The following is a 13,432-nucleotide window of genomic DNA, read 5'->3' as shown; positions in this document are numbered from 1 at the left end:
TTGACCAATTTGCTGTCTCTTAATTCAAACAGCTCCGCAATTATCCTCATGATGCTGCTTCATTTTTTTAAAAATCATATTTTGGTTACGTTCAAAATACCTGCAGTACAGACCTTTTCAATATTCAGCTGAGCTTTTAAATAATCTCCCTATGGTTTAAAAAAAAGAAAAAGAAAACTTTAATTACCTTCGACTTTGCCCAAAGCAAGAATGGTGATGGTCTGAATAGCTGGTACAGCCCAGGCAGCGAGATGGAAGTACTGCGAATTAGCTTCTATTGCTTCGTGACCCCACTTGAGACCAGCTGCCAGGAACCATGTTAGGGTGAGAACAACCCACCAAATGGATGATGCCATGCTGAAGAAATAAAGCATCATAAACAAGATGGTGCAGCCTTCGCTCTTCGTTCCCTGAGTAATGGTGCTGACCATCTTCAAGCGTGGGTCATTGGGTGGCGGATCAAACGGTTTATGACAAGCAATGGAATCTCCAACACTGAACCCAATTACGTACGTAAGAGACACCATAAAATAACAAATTGAAAGGAAGATTATCGGTCGCTCGGGGTATCGAAACCGGTTCATGTCAATGAGAAAAGTCAGCACTGTAAACAACGTTGACGCCATGCACAGGATAGACCAAACACCAATCCATACACGAGCGAATTTTCTTTCATCTTCAGTGAAAAACATCCGGTCGCACGGAGCCCCACAGTCCTTCACAACTTGCCCACCAACCCTCAGTTCATACCCTAAGCTCTTGGGAACTTGAAAATGCAACGGACACACAAAGCCATAATCCTTCACTTCTCCTCCAACGCTGGGAAAGGGATTATAGCCACCAAATGTCGGATATGGGCGACCATACGGGTTAATCCCTCCTCCATATACTTTTCCACCCTCATTTTTATTACCATTATAGTTTCTAGGATCACTGCTAGTCTTGTTCTCACCTACGCACAAATCGTCCCCTCCGTCTTCTGGAAATTTCGCGCAATCCAAACCCTCGGGCCATTGAAAACCAAACTTGTTCATGAGGCCCTCGCACCCATGACGAGCTGAGAGACATAAAGTTCGGCAAGGTGGAAGCGGTCTATCTAAAATAGTGCACACTGGCGCATACACACTACACAGAAAAAACTGTAAATACGGACTACACTTTACTTTAACAAGTGGGAAGAACTGATGTACTTCCAAACCGGCATCTTCTTGTTTTTGATGGTGAAGTAAATTAGGCATGATAGTTTGATTGTACTCGATGTCCATGCAAAAGGGAATAGTAATAGGTTCGCACCGATTGTGATGCGGTAATGAGTCTCCATCTGAGATCCGCGATGTAATACCTGATTGAGATAATGCTGGGGCAATAAGAAATGTCCACCAGCATAAAAACAATGTAAGTCCGGCAAACAGCGCCATTGTTGGCACAGATGCTGGCCGGACGTCAAACAAGCACGACTACATGGACAACTTCGAAAACAAGTAACACAAAACGTTAATCTTCAAAACATTAGAAAGAACTTTTGTCACTTTTCAAGAGCACTGTATCACTCACAAAGAATATTCACGACACAACATCCATTATAAATACGTTCACACACGAAAACACAGCACAAATGCTTTGTTTATATTCTCACAACAGAGCGCAAACCTTCTGCACGCACACCAAACAACCGACAAGATGGCGCTCTCAACTCGTTGTGAATTGTGATGCCGACAAACCCGACGGCAGACTCCCCCACAGAATCCAAGAGCGGCGAGACATTTTGGGTGCTTTGCAAGCGCGAAGCTTATTGGTTGCATTTAAACCAATGACAACACAGCATGCATAGCGCCTTGTGATTACCATGGTTGCCAATGCCATAGATTTTAACAATGCTACAAATGTAAATGAAGAAGTATCACGCGGGAAACAAAAGATAAAGAAAGCACTGTCCTCAAGGAAGCGCGAGTCAAATGGCTTCTATAGATTTTGTTACAGGGAAATAAGCATAGAGCATTAATCAATTAAAGGTAACGTAATCAATTATCGTTCTTAGTTCGTAATCAGAACGTCTTGGATTGAAATCCGGTGATGGATAGATTCGATAGATTCGTCGAGGGTTTATTCGGGAATAAATAATTTGTCAATAAAAGAAATGCCGCCAGTGCATATTACTTATCAATTTATTTACTTTGCTTGGCTTGGATACAGGCCCGTATCCAGGGGGATCTAGGGAGCCGGGCCCCCCTAAATCCCCCCCTAAAATTTTCACGGTAGACTTCCAAATAATGTATAATAGGGTGATGAACTATAATATGGTTGGATCGGCCCCCCCCTAACTTCAGCCGGACCCCCCTAAATTTTTGGGCTGGCTACCGGCCTACTGGGATATACTTCTTTGATATTCAGAGAACGGACTATTTACTATTTCTATAGTTCGAAGGAATATTGAAAGCGAAGACTGAAGTAGAAATTCAATTCTGTTATTATTACTACTTTTCTGGCAACCGAAAACTTTTTACTAGTGTTTAAAATACGATTATTCGAGTATTTCTTTATTTTTATTTTTATTTTTTGTATGTGAACCTTTTACAATTGAAATAGGTTTGAAGACTGGAACAAAATAATGGATTTAAAAGGAATACTGTATAGTAATATAGGTATAAGGTAATATAGGTAATATAGGATGATGGCTGCAATTTCTTCCATTCGTAAGTACTATGTGCTAAAGAGTTGTCACCGCTAGAAAATAATGAACAACAATCTGGTACTTAACAATGTATTTTGCTCCATATATAATACATTTAATAAATAACAATTTCTTCTAGCAAAATAAATCTATGAACTACTGTAGGCTATATGAGCGGCACGGTCGAACATAATGATCTTTCAATTAAACTGGAAAAGAAGATTGACAATTCTCATGGAATTCAATGCAAATGATACATACCAAACAAGATTCCCTCGCCATCTGTAGATACATTTCCGAAACAAAACTACCTACATACTCTTCTGTGGTTCGATCACCACCTAATAACTCAATTTCACCGGAAGTGGCACTTACTATTATGTTCGTCCGAGCCGCTCATATAATTGACAACGAACGACACTTTTTTCTTAGCGCCACGAAAGCTTTTTTTAAATTTTTCTCGAAAAATACACATGAGAATTTACTCTTAAGCCAGTAGCGGCTTTAGCGGGTAGGCCGGGTAGGCACGGGTCTACCCACAAATTTTGAAAAATATAAACACTAAATGATACAATAAAGAGTTGCGTTGGTTTTGAGTTTAACGTCCTTTCAGCAGCGAGACTATATGAGACGGGACCTACTGATTAACGTGGAATCCGAACCACATGAGCTCCCGCCGGGAATCGAATCTGGGTCTCCGACGCTAAAGGCTCGTGCGCTAACCGCTTAGCCACAGAGGAGCTCAAAATACAGTAAAGAGTAAATATATTTTCCACTATTTATATTAATGTTAGATAATTATTTAACAAATAGCATCAACCACTACTGTAAAAGTAGTTTCCTACTGTAATTTCCATAAGCGAGGGAGCGGGCCTACCCAAAATTAAAATTCTAAAACCGCCTCTGCCTCAAGCATGTTATCTTGTTCACCTGAATGAATGTGCTCTATCGAGTGATATATTATGTTTTATATTTGAACGATATTTTAGTTAAACTGAAATTAAAATTTAAAAGTTAATGGTCATTTTAGACTATTAACCAGGGTCGTAACTTGTGGGGAAGTAGAGGGGGCAACTGCCCCTCCAGTGAAGCTCCCCTCCGTTTGAGGGGGAGCCCACTTTAAGACAAAATTTTCTTGCTCAATGTACGATATGAAGATGAGATTATTAATAAAGCATCGAACAGCTTCACTACATTACTTAAACAAAATAGCACACAATAGGTAAATAAAACAAAAATGAATTGTGAGCCCATTTCAGTAAAACAGTTCGGTTAGCATTTTGACAGCCCATGTATTATACTTAGGTGTCTTGTCAATTCCTAAACCCTTTTTGATATACATAATAAGCATATTTATGTTCAGTAAAAACAATAAATCTTTAACATTACAGGATTATACTCCAAGGCTATAGGAGACATTGATGGGAGCAACAGGATTGCGCACACTATAGATCCCGAATTGCGCACAAATCTCTGTTGGTCTTTCTGAACACAGATTTTTGCCCAACGTTGCCACAATGGTAGATTTAAAATCTGTGCGCAAAGAAGGTTTTCCTTCAGACTAGGATAGAAACAGAAATTAGAAATAAAATTCATATTATATTGAGGATTAACTAAATATAATTTGGTCAGTAGATACAAGAAGTCATGATACCTCCAAATTTACAATCCAAATGTTAAAATTTTCTTGTCTTATAATCTGAATCCCTTTGGAGTTCTAGTATCTATTTTTAGGTACCGGTACTAAAGTAGCGTCTTCATTATTCGATTAAAAAATAACCAATAAAGCTTTTTACTTTTTTTCAAGTCTAGAGGCACTGTAGAACACGTTACGTATGGTTTCATGCCTTCCTGCGTCGAGACATAGGAGGTGATGACATCATAACTTTAAAAAAAAAATGTTAGGCCTATTTTTATTATTTTTTGGCGGGCTTACTTTCGCACCTAGAAGATTGAAATTGTGTACAAATATTCAGTCCACCGAGCACTATTTATTAGATTTTTTCGGATCTCTGTGTTAGCACAAGGTGGATCCAGAGGAGCAAAAAGGTAAATAAAAGGGATTTTGTGGTTTAAAAAATCCCTTTTTTCGCGATTTTCCCGCCTGAGGTACATGATGGAGACATGTGAAGGGTCCGTTTGAAAGGCAGTTTTATTCTGAAGATAATAAAGGGCGAACTATGATTCTAGGATAAATAGGGATGTCTCAGTGAATGTTCTGCCTGAGATCAAGGTATTTTACAGTAATCTGGGGCATTGTGGGAATTATTGATATTTTTCCCGCCCTGACTGTTCAAGATAAAAGCTTGAAATTTTGTACAGGCATTTAGTACACCACTTAGTGTTTTCCAGTTGAGTTTTAGGTCTCTGCATTAACACAGTGGGGGGCCAGAGGGGCTCAATTAAAAAAAAAGAAATATTTTCAAAGAAAAATCCCGATTTCTCTCAAAATTTCCCGCCTCAGGGACATCATAAGGAGATGTGAATGGTACCATTTGAAAGGTTGCTCTATTGTAAAAAGAAAACGAGGTATGAATCATGATCCTATGATAAATAGGGATGATGCTGTAGCCGCTTGACTGAAAGTCTCTAATTTACCTTAAAAAGCCGGAATCTATAAGGGTTAAGCATTTCATACTGCTTCAATATAATGTTATGTTTCTTTAAATCTTCCTTTTTTGTGTATTGGTATATCCTTTCGCAATTGATCTTAATTTCAATTTTGTTTCTGATTGTATCTTCAACAAAGAAGAGATCACCTGTTAAATATCTGGACCAAGTGAATAGAATTATTAATTGTAATGTTTGTGAAATATTTCCGCCCTATTTTCGTTCGAGGAGCTACTGAGTAGGGATGCATTCGAGTCGAGTCGAGTCGAGATTTAAGCCTGTCTCGACTCGTCTCGAGAAAATGTTGTCTCGACTCGTGTCTCGACTCGAAAATATGTTTCTGTCTCGACTCGTGTCTCGACTCGACAGTCTCTGTCTCGACTCGACTCGAATTCGAGTCGAGACGTCTCGAAATTCGAGTCGAGACAAAATGTACGAGTTAAAATATACGCACACATCAGCCAGACCATCATGACTACCTACCTAATTGTCAGTATGTCGACTTTTGGCATGGATAAAAACGGCGACACGTCTTGGCATACACGCAATGATCCTTGATAGGTCGCTGGAGAGAGCTGGCACCACATGTGCTCACTCAGGTCACCTAATTCCCGTAAATTCCGGGAAGGGGGGCGATGTGCTCTAACGTCACGTTCAATCACATCCCACAAGGGACATCACTCAAATGTCCGGCTCCAATTTCAATGAAACTTTTTTTGCTGATAGAAGGCATGTATGCATCATTACTTGTGATGACAAATTTTTGCCATGGTGCATGTTTTCTATTTTTTTTTAAATAACTTTTAAGAGTTGTGATGTGGTTATTAGAGATTACTACAGAAGTCCCTTACTACCCTTTGTAAACGGAGCGTTAATGAAGAAAAGTGAAGAAAAACCATGTGGATACATATAAGTCCTGGGGGGAAGTCGTATGGTAGATATGACCTTGATGGCAGCCATCTTGAAATCCACCATTTTGAATTAAGGTCAAGTTTTCAAATGGGAATAGGGTAATATGATACATAATTTCGGGCTAGAATTTAATTAGAAAAATAATGGTGAGGTTAGCTTTAAGATACACCCATTTGGGGGAAAGTTACAGGCATATTAATTGTTTTTACTTACTGTGTGCGTAAGTCCCTTCTTACTTTCGTCTCAAGACCTGTAAATCGATCGCAACGGCAGAGCCCGGTTTCGCACTAGTGTTTAGAAATCTTTAAACTCACTTGAGGCAATATTTGTGGATTATTGTATTGTATTTTGCCTTTAATTAAATTTGAACCCACTTCATGATCTTGTGTAAAGTATCACTAAAAGAGAATTTCTGCTTTTATGGAGAACGTAAGCATGGCAATTATAAAAGGTGAGTAAGGTGCGTATGTATTTATAAGAAAGTCTTTTGTGGTTCCGCCAACCTATTCTTTAGTTGTTTTTTTTTTAAATACTCATATCTCATAAATAAAAGAGCTATTATAAAATATCTTACCACTATTCTTTAATACTTATAAAATTTTATTTATTGTAAAAGCACTGGCGAGATATTTCTTAACAGCAACTAAAATTATGGTGGAGCTCCTTCGTAGCTAACGGTTAGCATACTTGCCTTTGGCGTGGGAAACCTGGGCTTGATTCCCGGTGGGAGTTCATGTGGTTCGGATTCCACGTTAATCAGTAGGTCCACGTCTCACATAGCCTCGCTGCTGAACGGGACGTTAAACTCAGAATCAATTCAACTCAAAATTATGGTTTTGACTTTATTATGATGTCATTTGGTTCGATTCTCAACACGGACTGCAACTACCCGTTAAACTGTGCATCCGAAAGGCACTCTGTTAAACCTCGCTTATCACCGCTCATCTTAATAATATATATAACTTCACCGCGAAGCAAATGTTGCATTTCTCTCTTTCATCCTAACACAAAACAAAACTAACCACAGCTGTGACACGAAGGAGCTATTTCGAAAAGAAACAAGCTGTGCTTCATAGAGATGTGTACCAAATGATAGAAGTATAAAGTATTGTTTTCTTTCCTGTTTATTGATATCAGTTGGTGTTCTTAATGAGTTTACTCATTAGTTTAGAAAGAGTATATATGGAATTTGGACATATGTTGTACGTATTCTCCTGAGAAATTGATGAGACCAGAAAAGTTATAAGGACAGATGGGATAGGTTTAAGCGCATCTACGTGACTTTATCAAATATTTAACCCCTGCTGTGTAACGACCTTAGGTAAACAACGGCTATCTTTGGTCCGCTACCTCCTTTTGAAAGCCGACATGAGATGGGTTACTTTTTTTTTTCTGGAAGAAAGTGAAGAAATAATTATCCAGTACATTTACATTCTGTCAGGCACATAGGCGCAGTCTGTACTTGTTTCCTAACGAATTTTAGCAACATAACATAAATGAAACATATGTACCAGAAAATAGAGGCAGTACAAACGGAAATTTTCATCTGTGACACATTTGATGAGAAATATAGTTAGATGTCACGTGCAAGCAATCTAAACATGTCCTATCCTGTAATTCTATTCGTATGTTTATGTAGGTGAGACTGAGAAATCAAGAAACAATAATAACTGGTTTTCTTCCAGGGGAAAAATCTAAATGTGAAGGGGTGTTACACTGGGACTTTAATTGCGTCCTTTGTACAAGATTAACAAGTAATAGCAATTTTTTAATTTATTTTAGTTCTTGGAGAGAGGAAGATGGAAGCGAACCCTCGTAAGGACCTCTGCAAGGAAACATGAATACTATCCGCCACTGTTTGTTACATTACACAAAATAGTTATATATATATATATTATATATATATATATATATATATATATATATATATATATATACTAGCAGCGTTCACCCCGCTTCGCTGCGGTCACCCCGGAACGCAATAAACTTTGTTACTTAGATAATTTTTACTTTTTCGCTTTCAAGTGATATGATAAAAACCATAGAAGATTGCAGTAAATGTTAACATTATATCGCCTGTCATTTATGTTAACCCGCCCCGCTTCGCTGCGGTCACCCCGGAACGCAATAAACGTTGTTACTTAGATAATTTTTACTTTTTCGCTTTCAAGTGATAGGTTAAAAACCATAGTAGATTGCAGTAAATGTTAACATTATATCGCCTGTCATTTATGTTAACCCGCCGAGTGACACGGTCATGCGGGTTGCATATAAATACGTTTATTTTTACCTATGATGAACTAACAAAGGATTTGTACGTTATGGACACTTGAATGGTCAATTATCTCAAGACACTGGTAATTAAAAATTAAAGTGATATGATAAAAACCATCTAGGGTCCAAATCCTAATAACCCCCCAAAAATGAAAGAAATTGGTTCAGCCGTATTAGCGTGATGAGGGAACAAAGGATTTGTGCGTTCTCTTTTATATATAATATATATTGAGTTTTAGTCAGGGTTTTCATTCTGCAGGAGAGGGGGGGATAGTAATACCTGACGAACATTTTCTATTCTCAGAGTGTTGCAATGATAGCATTTCCTCCATTATAACTTGGCCAAGCTAGTTGCATTATATGTAAGGATTAAGTTAGCCTAAAAAGCTTAAATTTCTATGGCTGTTTTACTCTGTACCCATGTTTCTCATTTTCGGTCTACGGGACTCTGTGTCCGGAAATTTTCGATGGCTTCCAAGTCGGAAAATAAGTGTATCAAAGGCATATATATTATATCTATGGTTATATGAGGCATGGATCTACAGTTTAAAGTGAGATACCGGTAACAGCTTCATGAGCTTCCACCGTAAATCGAACCAGTCTCTCCCGCGATCAAGGCGTATGTGTTAACCATACAGCCACGAGGAAATTCACATAAGCACACACACATATATATTGTTGAGTTGATTTTGACTTTACCGTCTCTTTCAGCAGCGAGGATATATGAAATGTAGACCTACTGATTAACATGGAATCCGAACTACATGAGCTCGCGCCGGGAATTGAACCCGAGTCTTCCACGGCAAAGACGCGTACACTAGCCGCGAAGTTCACACACACACACAGAATCAGAGTCGTCACACACCAAGGGTGAGAGCTGTGCCACTGAGTCACAGCGGCCACGGGGCTAGGTCGAGTCCACTTTACGTTCATAGTTTCTTAGTACATAAATGTTACGATTATGAAATAGATTTTCCTTAATGAGCTGCATAAAAACAAAAGCTTTCGAAATGCATTAAACAATTAGCTCGATTTGAGTGTGAACTTAAAGTTATATCAGAGTGTAAATACGGATACGCACCAAAGCTCGAAAACTTAATACACTATTTCTCCTATATAGTCAGCATGTATCAAGCAATCGTTCAGCTTTCATTTGAGAGGATGGAAATCGAAGGCCCCTGAACAACTATGTTACTAATGTGCGGAATGTATTTATCTTACAGTGAACTGCTTTGATGCCAAGTGGCCTAACTCCAAAATTGAAATTTTCCAGGAGTGAAAGTTGAAGTTCAATATCTCATGAACAATCCATATTTCTTTTATGTTGGGAACCAAAACCATAACTACTGTATGTAGTTCATTGTTTTATAACTTAGTGTTTACAAAAATCCTTTTAAAAAATACCTATTCATAGAAGTGAATGGTACTTATCTGTACTAGTTCTTGGCATCCAAGCAGTCCATTTATTGTAATACTAGCTTAATATACCCATTCTTCGCATGGGGGCTGTATTTGGAAGTCAACACCTGTGGAAGTATCACCATTCATTTCAGTGACCGCGAAAACTATGGATTTGACACTAGTATCAATCAATATGGGCTATTTATACATGTCTCGGTATTCCTCACCCGCTGACACCCGGCCCGCATACAGTAGTAGCTGAATTTGCAAGTCATCGCTGATGGAAGTGTCACCATTGATCTCAGCGACCGAGAAAACTATGGATTTGACACTAATGTCGATCAATTTGGATTACTTTTACTACATGTCTCGCTAAACTCCCCCCTGAGACCCCCTGCTTCCAATTTTGACGAAAACGCTTCGCCTTAGACTGGGACCTGGACCAAGGTATCCGTGACCAAAATTTGGTTACTCTCGGTCAACTTGTCTGGTCCCCAGGTCGGTCCCAGTAAACGTCCCCCCCGAGACCCCCTGCTTCAAAATTAAAAAAAAAACGCTTCGTCTTGATCTGGGGCCTGGACTAAGGTACCCGAGACCAAATTTTGGGAACTCTCGGTCCACTCGTCTGGTCCCCGGGTCGCACACAGACAGACAGACAAACACACAAACAAACTCTTTATTTTATTTATATTAGATAAGATATACTATGTAAAATAGTCTCGTATCATAATATGTGATTTACAACAAATGTTACATTATATATTATCCGTAGCTCGTGATATGCTGCAACATATTAAAGCCTCAGAATAATTGGGCAAGCGAATAATCCAGAAGTTACGTAACCCTATTGCGTTCATGGGAACGAAAACACAATAATTATAACTATGCTAAATTACTATAGACTACCAACTGCTCATTCAGAGAATTTATGAAGTTCACTTTATCGCAATAGTTTTATACAAACTAGATTTAGACTACGGATAATAGTTTTATACAAACTAGATAATCAATTATTATTATTATTATCATTATATTTGCAGTACAACCAAATACAACGACATTAACTATTAGTTCTAATTAACTGAATTGAGCTGAAAATTAAATCTTGATCTTTAAAGATTAACTATTAATTTTATGCGTTCTGTACCTTTCTGAAGGAATAAAAGCTGGAATTGGTTTCAAGGCTGTTTCTGAGTGAATACTTTCTTCAAAATAATATTAAAAATTATAGAAAGATTTTCGAGACATTCGAGTCGAGTCGAGATTTTTAAGAGCCGTCTCGACTCGACTCGTGTCTCGACTCGAAAATTCGATTCGAGAAATACGTTTGTCTCGACTCGTCTCGAATTTTACAAAGTGTGTCTCGACTCGAATCTCGACTCGAATTCGAGTCGAGTCGAGTCGAGATTCGAGACATGTCTCGACTCGAGCGCATCCCTACTACTGAGGGTTCTGAAGGCCATATTCTAGGTGGGAACCTAAATAAAACAAAGCAAACATTTATGATGACACTCTTAATGTTAATAATAATAATAATAATAATAATAATAATAATAATAATAATAATAATAATAATAATAATAATAATATACTATACATACTTCCCACTACTAGCCAAGTTTTATGGAAAAATTGAAAATTGAAAAAGAATAATTTTCTCCATTGTCGTAAAGTTTTGCTCTGGTAAATTTATTGAGGTCTGTCGTTAACGTCTGGTCATATAATAGGATACTTGTTACAATAATATGTGCGAAACAATAAACTTAAATTACAATATTATTAGTATAATACAACGATGTGAGTAAACTACTTCCTCATATTAATTACACTGCATTCCAATATAATCCTTGCAAAATTACACGATTTACTTATTAATAATATGGAATCTGTCAATATATATCTTAAATAACCTTCCTAAATCTAGTTAGAATATATAATTAGAAACAGTATGATGTAGCTACCTGCTAGTTTTATTACATACACTACGACTATGTACAGTAAATGCTGTCATTGTTAGTACCTAATGTTACTTGCACAAGTTAGGACGATAATCTTAGCTTCTTCATTTATGAATAGTAACTTTTCTCCATCATAACTGAACTCAACTTCTCTTTCAATTACTTACTGAAGCAGCCTCTGTAATATTTCTCGGACGAACGTGTTTTTTTTTTTTTTTTTTTTGAATAAAGTATATATCTTCTTTATCCGTATGTGTTAATTCCTCTGTATTTTCTAAATTAGCTCAGTCCTAGTAATTTTATTCTACCCTTGGTTCGGGTGTTCCGCTGCTCTTTCCTTACAGATTTACATAACAGAAGAGAAAATATTTTCCATCTGACAACATTGCTTAATTTTTCTGTGCGCAATCTTGTACATAATGACAGCTTGTCAATGACTTATCAGATAAAACTGATAAAACTGGAAAAGTTTGCGCAATCTCATTGCAGCCGACGTTGATAAGTAACATGGAAGAATTTGATGGAACGAAGGAACTGGGAGGAAACGGGAGAACCCAGAGAAACGCACGCATATGGTGGCTGTAAACCAGAAAGCCCACTTGGCTTGAGCCGGGATCGAACCAAGGAACCAGCGCACGTGAAACGTGCGCTCTAGCACTGAACTGCCGCGACCCGTTCGGACTTTAAGTCATGCACGCTAAGTAATAAGTTCATTTTTTCTATTGGGTTGGTGCAGTTCAAATATCCGATTTAACCTTTAGTGAGTACTATTTATTGCCCAGGGGATAAGACGAGCTCTGTCTCTTCCTATAGAAATACAGTATCTATACTTTTCGAGACGAGATAGTGGATTCATGGTATCATTTAGAGACAAGATAGCCCCAAATGCGCCATAGTTTTCCAGAAAATGAAAAAAATGCCTTTTTTTGTGAACCTAAATATTTATGGTGTATGAAAACCATGCCATTTATTGAGGTGAAAGTGATATTGAAATATGCCCTATGCAGGACCCCATGCAAGTGAACGCTCTACCACTGAGCCGCCGCAGCCACTATGCCCTCATGAAGTGCTTCGTTATGACCAGTGGTGTAACTGAGATCATTTAACAACCGGTTCTTTGATCAAGACAGTAAGTTGACTTAGCACTAATATTACAACTATATGATTATATTATTATTATTTATTCCAATTACACTAGTAATAGTTTCTAAGATTAAGTTATAATTATAGTATCTATATATTCATATTATGAATAGTGATAATCAAAACTAGTATACTAGAGAATTAACTTTATTTCTTAATTACTGAATGTAGAGTGTGTAAACAGTTTTAACAACCGGTTCCCAGAATCTAATAAACGATTCAGGCCAACCAACTGAAGGATACTAGCAAAACAATAGTACGTATACGTACTTAATGAGAAATAGCCTTAAAAGTACTAGCTCTTACATTTTAATTTCTGTTTAACTAAAATATTATCTAAATTTAAGACTAATATCTTTTAAATTTTTAGTTTCGCTGGAATAAATTGTTATTTATTTGTATGCTGTTCTATTGAGCAAAATATTAATATACTGTTAACTTGCAGATTGTATGGGTTGCTTGT

General features: G+C 37.5%; 1 protein-coding gene across 1 annotated transcript in view; it reads right to left on the bottom strand.

The window, feature by feature from the left end:
- Positions 1-1,736, bottom strand: part of fz (frizzled class receptor) — a 107,034-nt gene extending 105,298 nt beyond the window's left edge. Inside the window, exon 1 of the mRNA XM_081744856.1 lies at positions 188-1,736. Coding sequence (XP_081600982.1) covers positions 188-1,418 — 1,231 coding nt within the window. The 5' untranslated portion in view covers positions 1,419-1,736. The remainder of the gene's footprint in view (positions 1-187) is intronic.
- Between the last annotated feature and the right edge of the window lie 11,696 nt (positions 1,737-13,432).

This window comes from Thermobia domestica, chromosome 2 (assembly GCF_964235325.1).
Source record: "Thermobia domestica chromosome 2, izTheDome1.hap1.1, whole genome shotgun sequence".
Classification (NCBI taxonomy): Eukaryota; Metazoa; Arthropoda; class Insecta; order Zygentoma; family Lepismatidae; genus Thermobia; species Thermobia domestica.
Note: the sequence above shows the minus strand (reverse complement) of the source record. Positions and strands in the feature narration are given on the sequence as shown.